This window comes from Psittacula echo (genome assembly GCF_963264785.1).
Source record: "Psittacula echo genome assembly, chromosome: 5".
In the NCBI taxonomy this organism is placed as follows: Eukaryota; Metazoa; Chordata; class Aves; order Psittaciformes; family Psittacidae; genus Psittacula; species Psittacula echo.
In genome coordinates, this window is record NC_137739.1 from 7,570,972 (window position 1) to 7,591,652 (window position 20,681).

At 39.6% G+C, this 20,681-nt stretch overlaps 1 protein-coding gene across 1 annotated transcript; it reads left to right on the forward strand.

Annotated features, from left to right (window-relative positions):
- TECPR1 (tectonin beta-propeller repeat containing 1) lies at positions 1 to 20,681 on the forward strand (the record flags this gene model as incomplete). Its single annotated transcript, XM_080617903.1, has 24 exons — positions 1 to 231; positions 1,815 to 1,997; positions 2,491 to 2,613; positions 3,260 to 3,385; positions 4,933 to 5,107; positions 5,204 to 5,304; positions 6,248 to 6,349; positions 6,742 to 6,887; positions 7,719 to 8,242; positions 9,065 to 9,210; positions 10,152 to 10,307; positions 10,828 to 10,977; positions 11,605 to 11,762; positions 13,036 to 13,163; positions 13,457 to 13,559; positions 14,237 to 14,333; positions 14,742 to 14,821; positions 15,148 to 15,204; positions 16,399 to 16,573; positions 17,725 to 17,860; positions 18,204 to 18,296; positions 19,032 to 19,138; positions 19,593 to 19,712; positions 20,399 to 20,681. 24 exons carry the CDS (start codon positions 1 to 3, stop codon positions 20,594 to 20,596), a joined length of 3,615 nt encoding a protein of 1,204 aa, XP_080474029.1. The 3' UTR covers positions 20,597 to 20,681.

The window sequence follows — 20,681 nt, forward strand, 5'->3', positions numbered from 1 at the left end:
ATGGCCATGCCCAGTTCCCTTCTATGGGCTGTTGACATTTTTGGGAGGGTTTACACCCTGTCTACAGTTGGCCAGTACTGGGAGCTCTGCAAGGATGCACAGCTGGAATTCAAGCGGGTCTCTGCTGCCAAGCAATGCTGCTGGGGAATAGCCTGTGACCATCAAGTCTACACCTATGTGTTCTCGGGTGACGTTCCTATTAGATACCAGGAAGAAACTTACGAGAACCAGGTACGACACATAGTGGGTACCTGTCACACTGCCACATGCTCATCAGAACGGAGCAATAGCAAACCCCTGTCAGCTGTCCCTGCATGTTTTTCTCACAGGAAGATTGTTTGGCTTTATTCTCATATTTTGATAATGTTTCTGAAACCTGATGTTTCTGAAGAGCACATATGTGCCAAATAGCAGGTTGTTCTTTTAATATTTTAATTCTCAAAGGAAGGTTATACTTTGCTGCTCTTGCCAAAAGCAACACCAGTGTGCACCACAGCCTGCTTCATGCAAGCCATTGCAGGCTGGAACATTCACACTTTTCACCGGATATTCTCCCTTCTTTAGTGACACATAATCACCTTTAGTGACACACAATCCCCTTATGCCCAATGTAACTTCCATGCAGCAAACTTATTATCAGAAATGTATTATTCTTAAGAAAATGCTATTTTTTAGTGTTTCAATGCTAATAAAGGCGTAACTCTCCATTGAAGTACAATGTTTCCAGCTTTTTTTAAGATGATCCTTCCTATGTGACATAGTTCAACAAAAGAATGTATTCAAAATAGTATTTTAAAGGTAACTGATCTATTATGGTGTTAAATTAACCAAAAGTTGTTTGAGAAAACTGAAGGATTTTCTTGAGCACATTTCTCTAACAGGCAATGGGTTACATATAAGTTGAGAAAAGACATTAATTTATCTACATGGGTAAAAATACAACAAATTAATTGTATACATTATTTAACATTGTCACACCTTTCCAGCCATTTAAAAGTGTTCCTTTTGTTATGCAAACATGTTCTTTTAAAATGCAAAACTTTACATTTCATTTTGTTATTTGAAAACTTGTTTTGTTCATTCTAGGCCATGAAAAAATGGAAACCAAAATACTAGAATGAAACTCAAATAGATAATGTGCACAGCATTGTAGCCAGATTCCTAGTAAAACTAAACAAACCACTCATTTTCCCCATGCCCTAAAATATAAGAGAGTATTACATGACAAATTTTGCCAGTACTTATATAGAAGGTAAGGGGTGGGGGAAAGAAAAATCACAGCTGCATTGGCAAAACTCTAGCAAGTTATTTGTGCTGTAACTGATTAAAGCCACATTTGGAAAAACATCCAAGAGTTACTGATACCATTATCTTGACACAGTTCCTGGTGCAGAGGCCATGCTGGTTTTCTAGTGCAGGCAAGACACTAATCGTCTTTCTCGTGGTGAGTAGATTAGAGATCCCAAGGCCACCTATACTGCATTATACTAATACTGCAGTGTGATGGTGCCATGCATCTCCCAAGAAAAAAGCACTGTTAGTATTAAGATATATCATCAGATGTTCCTATTTATGTGGCTGAAAAATTACTTGTTTGGGACTAACTCTGCAGTCAACCCTTCTTTGATATTTAAAAAACCTTCTCTGAAAGACTTTGTTAGATAGGAGCTTACAGCATGAGCACAATCTCATTCACCCCAGGAATTTATTCCTCACTTACTGCAGAAAATTAGCAATGTATTCACTTAAGACTCCCTATAGATGTCCAGTGAAATGATGTGATTTCAAATAAAATCATGTATTATTTCTGACAGCGCTGGAATCCAGTTGGTGGTTTTTGTGAGAAATTACTGCCCAGTGACCGCTGGCAGTGGAGTGATGTGAGCGGGCTAAAACATCAGCAGCTTGATAGTTTCACACTGCCTTCACCCCACTGGGAGTGGGAATCCGACTGGTATGTGGATGAAAATATTGGAGGGGAACCAACAGAGAAAGGGGTAGGTGAACAATACCAAAAAGAGATCTATTCTGGGAATTCTTAGGCTGTGAAATAAAAGGAACTTTTATAGAAGTGTAAAAGGTCTATAAAAATAAAAGGAACTTAACTTCACATAGCTGCTTTCTAGGAAATACCCAACTATAATACAACACAAGGAAGGTTCTTGTTTGAAGTCTGTAGCGGCTTCTACAGAAGCTTTTTCCTTTGAAGAGGCCACAGAATGATGGCTACCGGATGCCACTGTTATTTATGACTTTTACTATGAAAAAGTAAAATGCTTTACTGTGTCTTGCTTGTTCTGTGTATATCATGCAGAGGAATTTGAACAGGATTTATATGGAATTAGCTGATGTGCTAATCAGGGCTGTTGAGACATGCACAGTAATTTGTACTGCAGTTGTAGGAGTGATTCTTGTGCAGAATTGCTCCGAGTTATGATTTCAAGCTTTCCTTTGGTCCTGATTTTCATACAAGAAAACTTCTGTTTGCAGGGCTGGACTTACGCCATAGACTTCCCCAGCACCTACACAAAGGATAAGAAATGGAATTCTTGTGTCAGACGCAGGAGGTGGATCAGATACAGGAGATACAAATCACGGGATGTTTGGGCAAAGGTTCTTGATATCTTTTCAATATTAAATAAACTGATTTTCTGAAATAATCAATTTTAAATGCAGGGGAATTAATTTTTTTATCAGTGCTCTGTAGGCTGCATCTGTATTCCTTGACTTCCAACTTGTAAATCTTGCAGGTACAAATGGAAGGCTGGAATTTTTCATAGAAACTTATGGTAATAAGGTGCCAAATCTCATGGTAATGCAGTCGGAGATAGACGCTCAGCTCCTTTGCAAATTTCAAACCAACTTTTTAACTTTCTTTGGTTGTTTGACAAAGCACGCTCATTTGAGGTGCAACAGTCTAGCATCAGTCACCAGCTGCGTCTTTTATCTGTATCAAAACCTGTTCTTTAATAATTGTTTCAATTTAAGAATGTACAGAAGTTGCAATTTGTGATATTCCAGCTTTCCAGTTCAAAGAATGTCTATATGTACTGTTCTGGGTGTAAAAATTCCCTTCAGTTAGGGGATGAAACAGAAGTTGTCATCCTGCCTCAACAGCATTTCCTCTCTTTCTGCATATAGCAGCCTTGAATGAGAGGAATCTCCATATATTAACCAGTCTGAAAGAGAAAATTAGGCCACCAGGCAAATTGCCTGTCTGTTTGTAGTGTCTCCTCAATCTTTCTTCTCTTTGCTTCAGATTGTATCCCAAGATGATCCAGATAAATTGCCAGACCCTTTCAATGACATCTCCATTGGAGGATGGGAAATCACTGATGAACCTCTGGGCCGTTTATCAGTGTGGGCAGTTTCTTTACAAGGAAGGGTATGTGCATGTTCCTCGAGTTTTCTAATATGAATTACTACTGAAAAGGAGTTAAATACTTTTAAGGCATGGCAGGTTTGTTATTCATAGTATCAAAGAATGGTTTGGGTTGAAAGAGACAGTAAAGGTCATCTAGTCCAACCCCCTGCCATGGGCAGGGACATCCTAAACTAGATTGTCTGATGTTGGTAAGGAAATAGCTGTATTTGCATTTGGCAGAGGATGTAAAAGCTGTGTTGAGACAACATTATGTAACAACTTGAGCTGTAAATGGAAAGGCTTAGTGTCTCATAGGGTTACTGGAAGCCTTAAACCTCTGTAAACATGTGAATCTTAAAAACTTGGGAGGAGGAATGTCTTGTATTCTGAAAAATGCCCAGAATGCAGACAGCGGCTCTGGTAACAGAGAGAAGGAGCCTTAAAACCTTCTTGCAAAGCATTATGCCATGTCTCTGTGGTGGAGAGTCAGGAATGATTCAAGAAAGAGTTTCCAAAATGTTTTTGTAAGACTTCCTGTTCAGAAGACAGGAAACTTCTGATTTGGCAGTGTGAAATCCAGCTCTGGAATGTTTTGGATTTATTTTCTGTTGAAAACTATCAATTTTTCTTTTGTTTGTTTTTAGGCCTACCATAAGGTCTTTCCTTTTTTGTTGCTTTCCTTTCCTTCGTCCTCACAGCATGTACCTGACATTACTTTGTCTCTAGACAATTTCTAGCTTGTGGTCAGTCTCACAGGGAAAAATGTAATACTTTTAACAGATAGCCTGAGATTTCAGTCACCCTTGACACTGTCTGGAGAGGCAAGCAATCTTGGTAATAAGTAATCTTGGTAATAATCCCAGTAATAAGTGACAGGCATCCCACTCTACAAGCTTACTAGACTGACATTGTAAAACACTTTCATTTCCCAAGTGAAAGTCCCCAGAGAAAAAACATATTTCTAAAAATGAGCATTTAGCCCTCAACAGTCATGCTCTGGAGCTCTGGTATGACTGCTGGAGGATGCTTTCTATGTGTGACCTTCCTATTTTGACTGCGCTCTCTAGAAAAGTGCTCAGACAGTAGGACCAGATGAACTGGGTGTCACTGAAGGCTGTACAGAGTGGCATTTTTTACCCATGTTGTAGCAAGCTCTGTTCTGTGAAAGTGAAGTCAGGCTATCATCAAACAGTAACATTTAATGTATTTGTTCATTCTTGGTTTATATAACATGCCCTGAAATACACTAAAGTTTAGTTTATATGTTGAAATACCCAGAGAACATGTAGCAATAGGTTACTGCACCCAATCCAGCTTCATTTCCACAATAAAAGCCAGTCTGTAAAAAGCCTCCTCCCTTAGTACATAAGGAAATAGATTCAACTGCGTAATCACCATCAAAGGAATACTTTTAAAGGTCATAGTGCATACACTGCATACAAGCATCCTGTTGTTAGAGGAGGACTGTGCTTTCCAGTTTGTCTTCATGCTTGTCTCAGAGGTTGTGTTGTTGTAGTGATATTTTTCTAAGTTTTATTTGATTATGTTTCTTTTTTGAACTTGTCTAGGTATGGTACAGAGAAAATGTGTGCCAACACAATCCAGAGGGTTCCATGTGGTCCTTAATCACTACTCCTGGTGAAGTTGTACAGATCAGCTGTGGACCATATGACCTCCTTTGGGCAACTCTTTGGGAAGGCCAAGCTATTGTGAGAGAAGGAATTGATAGGAATAACCCTCAAGGTAAAGTTTGGTAAATTTAGCTGGAAACCCCTTTGATTTATATAGTGTTGCATAAGAAACTAATCTACAGTGTCTTCTGGGGTTTGTTTCTTGTAGGAATTTCCTGGAGTATTGTGGAGTCTCCAAGCACTGAAAATGGGATTATGCACGTGTCTGTGGGTGTTGATGTGGTGTGGTGTGTTACAAAGGATAGAAAAGTAAGAGGTGTCAATGTCTGGTTCTGCTTGTTTGTTTGTTTTTAGAATCATAGCATATCTCAAGTTGGATATGCTCCATGATCCAGTGGGATCATGGAGTCCAACTCCCTGCTCCTTGCAAGCAGTCTTGAAAGTCTTGAGAATGTGCTACAGTGCTCTTGTGCTGGATGCCATCAAATCCCTTTATACGGAATTCAAAACCATAGATGAATTCTATGAATGTATAGTAGTTTGAAGTCGTTGAGTAAGTCTGGTTTAATGAGTTACTACTTGTCAGCTGACTGTGTTCAGCCTGCTCCATCTGCCAAACAAAACCACTGCAATAAATGTAGGTAAGCTAGCACAGTTTTCTTTAGATCTGCAAGATAGTCAAGCACACTGTTATGTGATTGAACCAAAAACTGCTAAAGTAGCTGCTTGCCGCTATATAACAATATGCTAAATACAGCTGGAAATTTTTCCAGGTACCCAGCCCACAGACACTTTTGGATTGGTAAGAACTAAACCTAAGGGGAGACAATTTAAAGAGCTGTATCACTAAAAAGATTATTTTGACAGTTCTCTCCACCAGCCCCGCTTCTGGGGTTTGGACACAAGAATACCATGTAGAACCCCATTCAGAGTAACCAGAAATAGCCTACAGCTGACACGTAATACAAAGTGTTGTCCCAGTGGCAGAGAAACTAACTCTGTCACAGAAAGTCATAACAACAAGTCTCCCTGTGAGCTATTCTAGCTGTAGTTGGTCACAAGGACACACAATCTGGGAACTACTAAGGAAATTGTCTTTACTTGATAAAGAACCAAGGAGGTGACTTCTTAAGGTGATACAGCAAGTTTGTATTAGAGATTAAGACTAGTCCTCTAAGCAAACTAAATTCCAGGTGTCTGCCTGCTAATGGAGAAGGAGCAAAATTTGGATTTTCTGCTGTTGTTGTTGTAGGTGTGGTTTAGAAGAGGAGTGAACTCACATAATCCTTGTGGGACAAGCTGGATTGAAATGGTTGGAGAAATGATGATGGTAACCGTAGGCTTAAATAACCAGGTAAGACAGCTGTATACCAGCTGTGAGGGTATTTATGTTCCCCTTTGTACAGACAGTATTCACACATGGTGAGGGCTGTCAGCAATGCCACTATGGACAGCTGGACAAGAGGTCCATGTGCTTGAACTGCTAGGAGGGAATGCATGGCTAAATTCTTCACCAGAAGATAACAGCATGTCTCATGTGTGGCACATTCAGGTGCAAACAGTTTTCTCTTGATGGTACAGAATTTTAAGCTGCATCTACAGTATCTGCATTAAGGAAGAACACAAAAGGAAAATGCTGTGTCCGGCAGATTTTTGTGCTGAATTTTCCATTACTGAACCTTTTTTGTAGCTGTCATCTACCTGCATTCCATGGCATTTCCTTCACCAAGCCCTGTCCTTCTCTAGGTGTGGGGAATTGGCTGCGATGACAGAGCAATTTATTTCCGTCAAGGTGTCACACCAAGTGAGCTCAGTGGGAAGACATGGAAGGCAATTGTGTCTGGCCGAGAGAGCGACAGATCTCAGACCGGGAGCTCAACAAGTCTGCTCAGGTGCGTAGTGAAAGACCTGCTCAAGGTCTTTGTATGCCAAGAATTTCAATGCTGGGAGATAGTTCTTTACATTCAAATGGTATGGACAGGGAGGAGCAGGCAGGGCATCTCTAATCATTACGTATGCCAAAAAGCATTTTGGGGGTTTTGCTGTTAAAATTAACAATAAGCAACATTTGTTGCACACAGAGTAGAAACTGAAGCTCTCACTTTGCAATTCAGTGCATGCCTGCAGTAAAGTAATTTTCTCTGGGCTTTACTATCACTATCTGGAAGTAATCTCTAGTAAGAGAAAACACTACCTGTGAAATATCAGGAAGGAGTGTCAGGTCTCTAGGAATTATCCCTGTCCCAAGTGTCACTGTGTTTCCTGTACTAGAGAAGTTAAATCAGTAACTCCCAGCTGACTGCTGGCCTCTTGGCTGTGCAAGACATGCCAATGGAGCCAGGACTGCTGCAGAAACTACTTGCTTGAGTCAGTTGAGTCAGTGTGCTCTGGGTAAAACCCCTATAGCTAAGACAAAAATCAGAGAGTTAATAATGTTGCTTCAGTGTTCCTGCAAGTTGTAGGAAGCAAATACCACCTATTGTTTGAAAAGAGCAATGAAATATCTATGGAATATCTTCCTGTGCCTCAGATTTACTAGACTGCTCTGCCAGATTTGTGTTAAACTCTTTCCCCTGGTAATAGAGTTTGACCTTTAAAACAAGAAGTCTTCTGTTTCTCTCCTGAAGCTGAAATGCTGGATTGATTTCTGTATGTCTGTGGTCTAAGGCCTGTGCTAATTTATAGTGCTGTGATAGTTAATTAATTATCTATTTGTCCTTCAGTGCTGGCTGTTTCTTTACTGATGATATTCAGAACCAAACAAACGCGATCATTCAGGGTCATGCAGATACTTCCTCTGATACAGAGCTTCCGAGTGTATCCATGAACCTTGCCAACACCCCCCCGGCAGGAGCTGCAGCCAGCAGCAGTGGTAACAGCCCAGGCAACCAGACAGCAGAAACTCAGGAAAATATGACTGTGAATCTTCTGGACTCTGGTCAAGGAGAAGTCACTGTTGCTTCGACTAGTAATGAGAATGCTAATCTTGAAATGCATAAACCTACAAACCCAAATCCTTCTGCAGAACTGCAGTGGACAAACATTGACTTGAAGGAGGCCCAAAAGCATCCAGTCCTCTCTGTCAGCAGCTTTGCAGAAACATCCAGCCTGTCTTCCCTTGGCATGTTCTCAGCGGGAGCCGAAGAGCAGTATGGAGCCGATGATCACCCACTATGGGCCTGGGTGTCTGGGGGAGGCTGTCTTGTAGATTTGCACAGCCCATTGAAATGGTTCACTGTTCCATCAGGTACTCTCCAGTTGCTACAACAGACCCTAATTCCCCATCACAGTTCAATATGCTTTTTAAGAAAAACATTGGTTTGGGTCTTTCTGAACAAAACCATGGCACAAAACTTCTGATAATTCATTTACTGCAGTTTGTTAATACACTCCATGTCTGAGGATACTGCTGTGTGTATTTAGCTGGAAAGCACTTTGGAATTGTGATATAGAAATCTAAAGGTGGTGTTTTCTCTTGAGTTTCAGTAAGAATTTTGTAAAGTAGTCTGTGCTGGATCTGCATCTCATTCTTCATTGCACAAAAAACTGCAGCTTCAGGCAAAACCCCTTATACCACTGAGTGGTAACTGAAGCAGAGAAAAGGGCTCTGTTGAGAGATGCAGATGCCACAAATAGCTGCCTCTCTCCTGCCATTCCTACTGAGACAATGGTAAGATACAGAAATTACTCAGAGTCACTGTGTGAGCGCAGCTCATAAGTGGATGGTGTTAGTTTTTAGACTATTGAGAGACAGTGGAATATAACCATATTTCCAAAATAAACCGTGAACTAATAGATCTAATAGCAGCGTAACTCTTAATGCACTTTACTACATATATGATGGCCTTGAAAGATTTTGTATTCCCATCTAGTGATCCCATTTCTTTGCATTATTGACAAAGTTTGGCTGTCAATTCTTAAGTATTCAGTAATTCTTAAGTATAATAGTTAGAACAATTAGGTTAGACTGGGTTGATTCAGTCCAGTGTTCAAAGCAGCATCGTGTCTTACCTTTCACAGAACTGTATTTAAAGCTCACTGGAGTTTATTGGTTTGGGTTCTGTTGTAGGTTTGTCATCCTCTGTGCAATCCCTGTCACTGTCTATCACTCCAGCACAGACAGCAGCATGGCGAAAGCAGATCTTTCAGCAGCTCAGTGAAAGGACAAAGCGGGAGCTGGAGAATTTCAGGCACTATGAACAGGCTATTGAGCAGGTAAGCAGTGAGGATGCTTATCTGTTTACTAAACACATCTGTGAATACTGGGCATCAGTAACACATTTCTGATGTACTGATTTGAAATTATTGTTAGCTTTATATTCTTGTTTCTGCCTATGACAACTTTCCTGGATTATCATTGTCTGAGCTCCCTATGGGAAATTTAACAGCTTATCAAACATGGAGCAGCAATCTTTATCTAAAAACATTAGCTGATAGTTTTGTATAGGAGCAAAACCAGATTGGTCAGCATTATTTGAGTACACTGAAACCTCAAATCCACAGAGAAACATTTGCAACAGTGGAACACTGTGTGAATTGTTCCACCACAAGATGAGGCTTCTTAACCGAACCAGTGACTCAAGTAGGTGAACTTTCCTTCTCTGCAACTCTTAAGGAATTACTGTAAGTTCCATAAATAAAACAATGATGCAGATGTCAACAGCAGCACCTAAATAGCAGCACTTTTGTTTGGTGTTCTCTATTATGACTCCTTGGCTCTGTTCAGATTCATTCACATTTTCGGTCTCTTCATTGCTAATTGCCAAATGACATCTGGAATTCATTTGCTTAAAATCACTTGGAGTGCAGGGGTTTAATCAAGTTTAAAAAGATTATATCAAAACCCTTTAGAGTCCAAGCAGAAGTTGTGTTGTAACAGGAGCACACTGGAGTCAGTTAGTATCTGTGTGCTACTGCATTCTTGCAGAGGTAAAATGTTAATACCATTGTACACATGCTACTTCAGTGCCTTTTTGTCCAGTTTTGTCAGTTTTCATTTTGTCTTCAGCTTCTTGAACACTCTGGTGCACTCTGTGTCAGAATGAACTGATCAAACTGACCTGCAGCAGAGATTTTTTGTGGTCACAAAAGTAGTATTTAGGAGAAAGTGAGACACACAGATTGCTTACTGCTGCAAATTTGTGTTTGCATTGCAGTCGGTTTGGGTTAAAACTGGAACCTTGCAATGGTGGAGGAATTGGAAGCCTCATAAATGGATGGATGTTCGAGTCGCACTTGAGCAGTTCACTGGGAGCGATGGAATTCGTGACAGCATCCTGTTCATCTATTACATGTATTATGAGGAGAAAAAGGTATGTTCAGCTTGAGACCCTTGAGAGAGTTGTATTTGGCAAAGGAAAACCTTTGAAGGGAAAACAGTTTTCTTAAGGAAGGCAAATTAGGGTATGCTGCTGTTCTAAGGAACCAATGCAAACATAGCCTAGAGTACTAGCAAATTGCAAGCTTTCCTAAGTTGTAGCTATGTTAATGCTGTGTTAGAAATACCCAGTCAGCAACAATCCACATTGTTTGAACCATCAGCTTTGTACTAATGAGGAATTCTTCTGGAAGTTCAAAATGTTCTTTATTGTGATGAAAGAGCCAAGCTTGCCTGGCCAGGATCTTCATCAATAGGGTTAATGCATACTGTCAGTAGGAATGAGAGCTAGTGCAGGACTAGAAATAGAGCCCTGTTCCTTCTTCACCAAGAACTGATTCTTTGCTGTCCTTGGCAGGAATACCTCATTCATAGTTCTGAAGTGCAAAAATGCTGGCTCTGAGGAAGGTATATCTAACTTAGTTTTACTTGCAATTTTTTTTGCCTTGTCATAGTATATCCACGTATTCCTGAATGAAGTCACTATTATAGTTGAAGTTCTGAATGAAGCTAAACATTCTTTTGCGCTTTATACACCTGAAAGGACGAAGCAGCGGTGGCCAATCCGCCTGGCAGCCACAACGGAGCAAGAAATGCATGACTGGGTAATTCTGTGTATTTTTTATTTCAAGATGGCAATATCTGCAATAAAACATAAAGCTAGTCTCTGAATCTCAGCATCACATTTAGAATATCTAGGCTACATATCTGTTTTCACAATTTAGGTATTTAAAAAGTCTGTTCAAACCTAGAGGCACCCAAGGCTTCTTTTGTCCACTGGAGTTTGCATGCTTCCTGATGCTGCCGCTGCTATCTACAGTAAAACCAACATTGTTTTTCTTTCCCCTTCTATCTCCAGATATAGATTAGGCTATGAATGAGTTAGGAGTTTAACTCACTCTATTCTTCTGCATTGGTAGAAAAACTGTTATCTGTTGTCACTGTTGTAGAGTCTTACGTATAGGCAGGCACATACACACTGCAGCAAAGGAAAGCCTGAATGATAATTTCATAATGATCAGATAGTGCAAACACAATAGTTCCAGTGATTGTTAATAATTTCCAAAACACTGAATTCTGGTGCTTTTGAGAAAAAGCTGCAAATTCACTTTGCATGCAAATTCACTGCATGCAAAGGTAAAACTTTGGTTTATAAGACTGAAGCATCCATGCGGAAGTTTTTGTTACCACTGTAAATGGAAGCTTTTGGTTCTGTGTTTCCTGTTTTGTAGCTGTCTTTGCTGAACATGTCCTGTTGTGAAAGCAGACGGATTCAAGGCCCTCCTTCTCACCACGCCATTTGGTCAGTTACTTGTAAAGGAGACATCTTTGTTAGTGAGCCAAGTCCTGAACTGGAGGACGGACCACAAGTGATGCCATGTGATCAAATGTAAGAGGTTTCAGAAGCTGTTCTTTCTGCATGGGATGCCATCCAGCAAAGACTGTCTTTCATGTCAATTTGGTAACTTTGATGGGCTGTCAGAGTATATATAGTACACTGCAGATGTCTGTCAATGACAAGGTTAATGGCTGCCTTCATGTTCATGATTGCATGTGAAGAAATTCACCAAATCTTATTTGAATTTTTAGATGCTGGAGCTACTCGTGATTTCACAAGCCTTTCTCATTGAGACGCCATTTTTTGGTGATTGCATCTTTCATGCCATAATTACTTAAATTAAGAGATGACCTAGTCTAAAAGTAAACATCATCACTGTAATTGTAGTGGAATTTGAGTTTTCAGTTTTATCAGACTCAGGACTGAAATTCTCAGTCCTTCATAGTCTCTATGGTCTGGGAGCAGCTACTTTACAGTTTTGATTACAACTATGCCAATATAGTACTGCCAGCTCTTCTAGCAGAAACATACCAGCCTCAGAACTGATGGCTTAAAGGCCAGTCTTCAATTTAAAAAATATACGCAGTTTCATGTCACTTGCATAAAACATCTTTTAATAATACTAAGAAATCCTTTAGTCCTTTTTCTTCAGGGTACAGCACCTTAAACATCTGGCAAATCACAAAGCTGATGTGCTCTCGCATCTTAGTTTGAGGGATCCATGACCTAGATGATCTCCTGCCATTCTGGTAACTAAAATACTCCTCTGCAATCTCTTTACTTTTCCCATTCTTCACCAGAAAGTTACCATGGCTACTGGCTGTGTAAAGCCCCAGAAAAGGATTAACCTGCAAAGATCAGGAGAATAGGAAGAATCAAAGCCCTTGTTCTTACCAAGCTCCATAGCAAATACATAAGTAATTTGCTATCTTGTTAGATAAAGGCAATTCCTAGATTTAAAAAATAAAAAGAGGATGAAATTAAAGCTGAGGCAGTTGATGGCCACCAAGACATAAGGATTCCAGCAAGATTGTCCTAACTAATGTAAAAAAAGAAAAATATATATAAAAAGAAACACAAGCCACAAAGTAAAAGTAAAATACTTCCAAGCCCAAAAATTCCAAGTGAAAGCAGATGGGTTCCTTACATCTACTTTTCAGTGGTTATCCAGAGGGAAATGCTTTCAACTGGCAACTGCCTGCACTTACAGATTGCACGGAGGTTGAACAAGCGAGTATGTGAAGTTGAGTTGCAGGAGGGGAAAGCATACATTCCTGATGGATGTGGTGCAGAGTAAATGTAAATGTTGTCCTCTTTGTGGCAGGTTTTGGCGTCAAGTTGGAGGTCATCTTCGAATGGTAGAGTGCAATAACCGAGGCATAGTGTGGGGCATAGGATATGATCACACAGCTTGGGTTTACACTGGTGGATATGGAGGTGGCTTCATTCAAGGTACGGAGATTGGTCTGCTGTGGTGTGCACGTTTTTTATCTTCCCGACTGGGTCAGCTATTCACACTATTTCAGCTGTCTGTCCTTTAGCCTAACAGGTAGGGTTATACAGTGAAGAGGCGAAACATTAGGAAGGAATTGGTATTGCAGTTTTATGGTTTTATTATGTTGGTATTTTCAGCTTAAGAGCGAGAAACAGGATAATCAGCAATATTACTGCACCCACTGGAATTTAACATGTACTTTCTTTAAGGTTTAGCTTTAATATAATCCAGATGATTTATTTCTTAACAGGACTGGCCAGTAGTGCTGATAACATTTATACACAATCAGATGTGAAATGTGTTTACATCTATGAGAACCAGCGGTGGAATCCAGTCACTGGATATAGCAGCAGGTTGTTTATTGTATTTATTTTTCATTGGTTTTTACCACTGTCAAATGAAACAAGGGGTTTGTTTTAGCTTTTTAGAGTAGTTATTACAGTTACTCTGTCTTCAGTCTCCTCCAGCATTTATTGTTAACCTGAGATGGAAGGAGCAATGTTTCTCAATTTCTAGATTTGTAATTATCCATTCAAAATGCATTTGTAGCAGAACCTTACAAATTTGTGCTTTGTCAGTGCACAGTGTGCCTACTTGAAACGTTTTTCATTATTAGGGTCATACAGCAAAGTTTTGACTAGGATATATACATTCATATATATTGTGCTAAATACATTGGGTCCTTGAATAGTATATTTAAACAAAAGTATTGAAAAAGCATTCACACACATGAGTGTTTATGCCAGAAAAAACTCAGGATTCACCTTCCAGTTTTAAGTAGTAGTGAGGAACATCAGCCTACAGAGAAAAGTTTACACGGTCCTTAAGTTTGGTATAACTGGAAGCAATTGTGCAGGTTCTTTCCCACTATCCTCATCACTCACGTGATATTTCTAAATGCAGAAATTAATGATGGAAGACTGTTTCATGTATGAAAGTAGGAAGTGCTATAAGTAGGCTTTTCATCCCTCGCCTTTCAAATTCCCTGTTGTAAATGACCTTGCATTCCTTGTACACTGTTTCACCACAGAGGTCTGCCCACAGACAGATACATGTGGAGTGATGCATCTGGCCTGCAGGAATGCACAAAACTCAACACCAAACCTCCTTCTCCACAGTGGACTTGGGTAAGTTTTGTCTTAGAGGTCTTTTCTCAAAGAAGGCAAAGCTTAGCAAGTAGGATGCAAGACTGGGGCTTAAATGACCCAGATTTTCTTTCTGGATTTGTCATAATACCTAACCTTGGTTTCCCCATTTACACAATAGCAGTAATCTTCCATAATCAAAAGAATGTATTGCATTGAGTGGGACTTTCTTGTTTAGGAGACCTTAAACTGCTGCTCTGATTCTTTTCTCTTCAACTGAATTAAAGAGACTTGGGAATTCAAATATAAATGAATTCATACTGCAAGTATTAGGTTTCTAGCAAGGCACTGCAATCCAAAAGGTGGAGGGAAAGGGTGAAAGAGGTTATTTTCATTATATAGTAGGTGTAGATTGTGCTTATTATTCTCACCGTCTCCTTTTGACAATAGGTATCCGATTGGTACATCGATTTTAATACTTCAGGCGGAACTGATCGGGAGGGCTGGCAGTATGCAGCAGACTTCCCAGCGTAAGCGATAACTTTTTCTACCTAAAATACTTGCAGGCAAATACCATACTTAAGTCCTTGTTTCTTCTTTTTTGTTCTTTTGCATATTAGCTGTGCTTTAACAGGGACAAGTGTGCCTTGATTTCTCCCTTTTCATGGGGACACTAACACTGACATTCACTGGGGAGGCAGGGCAGCAAGCTGAGGCTAGCAAATACAGTCTTAAGTGTTTTAGAGTCAACAGGCATGTCTGTTGGACAGATACGTAGGCAGTGCTCTCAGGCTGGCACTGACAGTGGAGGTGCTCTGAAACTCTCATGAACACCTATTTAAATCTCTTTTGGTAGGTCTTACCATGGTCACAAGACAATGAAAGACTTTGTCCGACGGAGGCGCTGGGCAAGGTGAGGAATTTATAAATAAAAGTTTGGAACTTGAATGCTAACTGTTCCCTAGAAGTGTCCTTTAGTTCCGAGAGGGAGAGTCTTGTCACCCAGTCAACAAAAGCAATAGTAAAGGAACCTGCAAGAAGTAACCCATCTCCAATACAGAAGCTGATGATCTTTAGCACTATGGCTTTAATTTTAAACCTTTACAGGTAGATATCCTATTTGATTTTGTGGGATCTGTAGTTAGTGTGTACTCGTTGTTTTTCCAGCTTTTCTATGCTTTCTGTACTAGAGCATCTACTAGTTATGATAATAAATTGCTGTGGACTTCTGCATTGTTCTGTTTGCTGTTGATGCTACATAGCTTTTTTACATAGCCTTTTTTGTCCCTTGTACAATGATCTTTGAAGGAAGGTCCTGAAGCATCAAGCTGTTGTTCCAGAATAGGCAATAAAAGAAATGACATCCAGCCAGTCACAAGGGTGACCTGAAATAAAATAAGCAACTTGAGGAATACGCTCAAGTCTAAACGCTTCCTCTTGTTTTAATTATCAATAGAAAATTGAAAATTAATAGGGAACAACTTAGGGCTGCATCCACTTTTTCAGAACTGGAGAATGGAGGAATGTCCAGTGTTTTTTAGGACATTCTTCATACAAAGAAATCACTGTTGTGATGATATTTCTGAAATAGCACTACTTTGTTGCAGTTTCCACAGAAAAAATACACCAATTCCCAGAAAGACCTACTTCTAACTCTTCTCTCTGCCTGCCTTAAGATGCTATGTAACTTTTTAACAGGCTCCACCAAAAAAATAATTGTAAGGTAATTCCCTTAACCAAGACAGGAAGGAATGAACCAGGTGTGGAGTTCTGTCTGCAGTGGGATTCTCAGTTGTGGTCGAATATTCGCTATCCAGCTGTTGCCCAGTGAGTTAGAGAGCCAGGAAGCAGTGTAGCACAAACTTCAGCCTTGGGTTTACAAAGTTTTTAAAACCAGAAGCATTGAGAAATCAGTAATATGTCAAAATTCAAAACATGATGGAAAACATGATTGATTGTTATAAACCTCTTTGAAATTAAAAATACTAATGCCTACTTAATGAAAAGACTTCAGGATTGTTTGAACTGAAGTCAACAATGGACCAGGAAACAAATTCGGTTCTAGAAAGTACGTTGTTGTGATGGGTTTGGGTTTTTTCTGCTTCAGAAAATGCAAGATAGTTACCAATGGGCCATGGCTGGAAGTGCCTCCTGTTACCCTGTGGGACATCTCCATAATTCCCAGTACAGATGCAGATGGTGAAGAAGCAGTAGCACTTTGGGCAATCAGTGACAAAGGAGACGTGCTCTGCAGGCTTGGAGTGACACAGCAAAATCCAGCTGTAAGGCTCCCTGTTTGTTTTTACTGCCTTATTGATATATTTAATATGATTACGCAAGTACATACACACAATCACGCAGTGCCTTCTCTCAAAGCACCTTGGGTTTTTTTTCCCTTTTATCTCCCTGATTTGAAAGTCCTTGTCCGTCATCAGTAACAGTTTGCTGCCCACAGTTCTTATAATAGCGCTTCTCTTGCATAATCTTACCTTAGCTTATGCCACATCACCTGCAGGAGCCTCTCTCAGCTCCTGTACATCATATGAAGCATTTCACTTTCACTTTCTGCACTGACAGCTTTGTTCCTTTTTTAATTGTTGCTAATGTGTGCATCCTGTTTAAATGAACTGCCAAGGAACAGATGGACCCATATTTCTAATGCCTGTTGATATCAGAGGGAGTTTATCCTTTGACTTTTCTGGCCCGGAACTGACTTTGCTTATTGAAGACAGATGAGCTTGGACTGGGGCAGAAACAATGAGTGCATGTCCAGTAAATTATGCAGAAAGGAATAAATAGTCCCAGTAACTTCAACAGGAATACTTACTTCCTACTAATAGACACATACTGAAACATCAGGTTAGGGTTGGTATGTGCTGATTTTAAGCTGTATTTACAACAGGACAAAATGTAACAATATACTTCAGTGCAATTTAGGGGAAAACGGCAAAAAGCTTAAAATTTACAGGATTTGTTTATTTTTCTCCCTGTTCGATCAGTTGCAGTAGAACAGATTTGTAAAGCAGTGCAACAGCAAGAACTGGAACACTGTGTCTGAAATCTGAAGCCCTGTATCAGCTGATTTTTGTAAGACCCATTCTGTATAATCTAAACCAAGCGGTTATTAAAAAAAGAGTAGCCCAGCTATTCAGAGACATGCAGGTGCCTAAATTCCAGTGATCTCAACAGAAAAAGCCGTGTTAGAGTCCAATACAGCTGTTCTCATATAGTTATATATCGAAATATCTTTGGGGATCAGGGACCTCGTTTCTGTTCAGGTTCTGTACAGGTAGGTAAGGATTATTCTTCACAACATTTTTCACTGTGTAGGGTTTTCACTATGTAGGGTTTGTCTCATTTGGTAATAATCCATGATACTTTGTCATGGAGTTCTGAACAACTGCTTCACAATTCACCTTCTGTGATTTGTTAGGGAACATCCTGGCTGCATGTGGGAACAGATCAGCCCTTCATTTCCATCTCAGTTGGAGCATTTTACCAAGTGTGGGCTATTGCTAGGGATGGTTCTGCCTTCTATCGGGGTTCAGTGTCTCAAAAAAAACCTGCAGGTAAGTGCTTACACTTTTTTAGTATGGCCTTCATCTTACACATTGTGTAAGCTCTACTACACTGCCATTTCTGAAAAAGACAAATCTGTTTAGTAGAGGTCTTTCCAATAGCTGTGCAAAACAGTGCATATGAACAACACTCATGATAATTTTAGCAGTTAATTTGGTCTTCACTTCTGTGATTTAAAGTGTTTGTTTCTAAAAACAAGCTAGTAAAAATATATTAAGTGTAATGTTTAGAGCTTTCTTGCACAGCTCTGTACTTCAGCTGCAGACATTTCCAAAACTTCCCATATATAATTCTGTTTTCTCAATGTTTGACTCAAGTATCTCTAACCTTTAGGTGACTGTTGGTACCATATTCCTTCACCTCAAAAACAGAAGTTAAAACAAGTCTCAGTAGGACGAACATCTGTGTTTGTGTTGGATAAAAATGGTAAGGACTTTTTAAAGTTATCTGTCAATGTTACAGAAAATATATCAGTATACATCAGATTGAATTAAAAAGGAGATGCTGAGTTAGAGCACTTCTGCTTGGACAGATGGTTACTGTTGCTTCAAGATGATTAATATATTTTATGTTGCAAGAGATGGAGTAGGCAGCCCACTGAAGTACTGCTTTTAAAGACTTGGGGTTTGTTGTATCTGATAGTGTCCCGCCTAGCAACAGTCCAGCATCTGTGCTATTCTTGGGGAAAGAGAGAGGTGAATGTCAAAGAGGAGAACTGCTTGGCAGGATTTTATCTAGGGTTTTACCTAGAACCTACATAACTGAAGAAGAATACTTGCCTGTTGCAAAACCTATGAACAGCACCATCATTGCAAGATAAGTGATGACGCATCCTTTTACAAAAGAAAGAAGCCTTTAACACCACTCTCCGTCAAATGTCATTTGCTTTACGTCTCTGGTGCATAGTTCCTTATGTGAACATTTTTCCCCAAGAAAATAAAAGAGTATTTACTGTTTTCCAGAAAAGTTATAAAGAATAATTATAGAAATACAAATTTGAAAGTAGGAACCTCATTATTCTTCACTGTAAGATATTAGTCAAAACCATAATGCATTTCCACAGAACACGGGAGGTATTAAGCATTGCTTTGTTATGTTGTTTACTAGCACTTTACACCAAGCAGACATCCTGAGCTGTAAGCAGGACTCTGTATTTTATAGGCAACCTTTGGTACCGGCAGGGTATCACACCAAGCTACCCTCAAGGATCTACTTGGGATCACGTTTCAAATAACATCCGTAAAATGTCTGTAGGGCCCCTGGACCAGGTGTGTATCAAGCTTCCACATGTCTCAGCAGTTTATTAGCAGTTATGCATAACATTCTTTTGTAATTTAATATTCTTCAGACTTGTTTTTATTTGATTAAGATGACTGTCTAATTACTGAAATCCTGACAGCAAGACAAAAATCATGCCAATGAAATAGTCATACAATCAGCCCTTTGCTAGGAAAAGCCTCACTTTTTTTCCTCTTTCCTTTAACTAATGAGGCTATTTTATATATTTAATCTCTTTCCTGTCAAATCTTACTATCTGGCAATGTTTTAATTATGACACTGGTATCTAGTTGTTTGTTTGGAGGTGTCTCTGACTACATTAGGGCAGTTTCATCATTAACACTATTCAAGATCAAGACTGGTTTCTGAAAGTGAGGACACACTTAAACATCTAGAAGAAACGCATGGAGAGCACATTTTATTGCCTCTCTTTGCTTTCTTGAGGTCTGGGTGATAGCTGACAAAGTACAAGGAAGTCATAGTTTGAGCTGTGGGACAGTCTGCCACAGGACTGGTGTTCAGCCAATGGAGCCTAAGGGCCTCTCCTGGGACTATGGTATTGGGGTAAGTCTGGGGACATAACACTGCCTAAAAGTTGTGTATCCAAATATCCATGGGAGTGTTGGAACAGGAAAATGCCATCCTGCTTAGCTGGCCAGCTTTCTAAAGCTGGCATATACCTGCAGGAAATTGACCTTTGTTTTTCAGCTTTAGGTTCATTTTATAAGTTAATGTAGTAGGTGATGCAGTTACAGCCAGGAAGTCATTAATTTGTGTTTGATAAGTATTCACTTTAAATAGGTAATTTCAAAGTTATAATGAGAAAAGCAATAAAGTAAGCGCCATTTAAAAAAAAAAAAAAAAAAAAAAAAAAAAAAAGCATATTCCTCCCTAGTCTGCATGTGATTATTCCTCATTGTCGCTTCCATGTATTACACTCAATCTTTTGAGAAAAGCCATTTCAAGGTTTTGGCCTCTTACCAGTTTGTGGAAAACCTGCAATGACTCTATTAGGAGCACCTGACCCTACTAATCTCAATTCCTGTAGTGAAAATAATCCTTAAGGGGTATGTTGTATTTTGTTTTGGTTTGTTTTACGAGAAACCTTTTTCCTGATTCAGCCCAGAGCAGGATTACTTCCCTCTTGAATAAATAGTATAAAACTAGTGGCGCACATAAAGCATCACATCAGATATTGTACTTGCAGGGTGAAGTTTCTCCTTTTGTATTTCTTTATCAATCTTTTACAGGGTGGATGGGAGCACATTAGTGTCAGAGGAAATGCAACTGAAGCATCTAGACTCACTGTGCATGACACTTCTGAGGAAGACCTTGCAGTATCAAAGGATTTAGAAGATGAGGAGAGTAAAGGGAAAACAGAACACTCTAAGTCTCCACTAATGGTCAGTGAAAGTCAGGAATTGGACAGAAATGTTGTTAATTGTTAAGTTGTTGCCATCTACATGTTCCAAGCAGTAGTCAGTATCATTTAAAAAGAAACTAAATATCTATTGCCTGGAGAGAAAAACATGA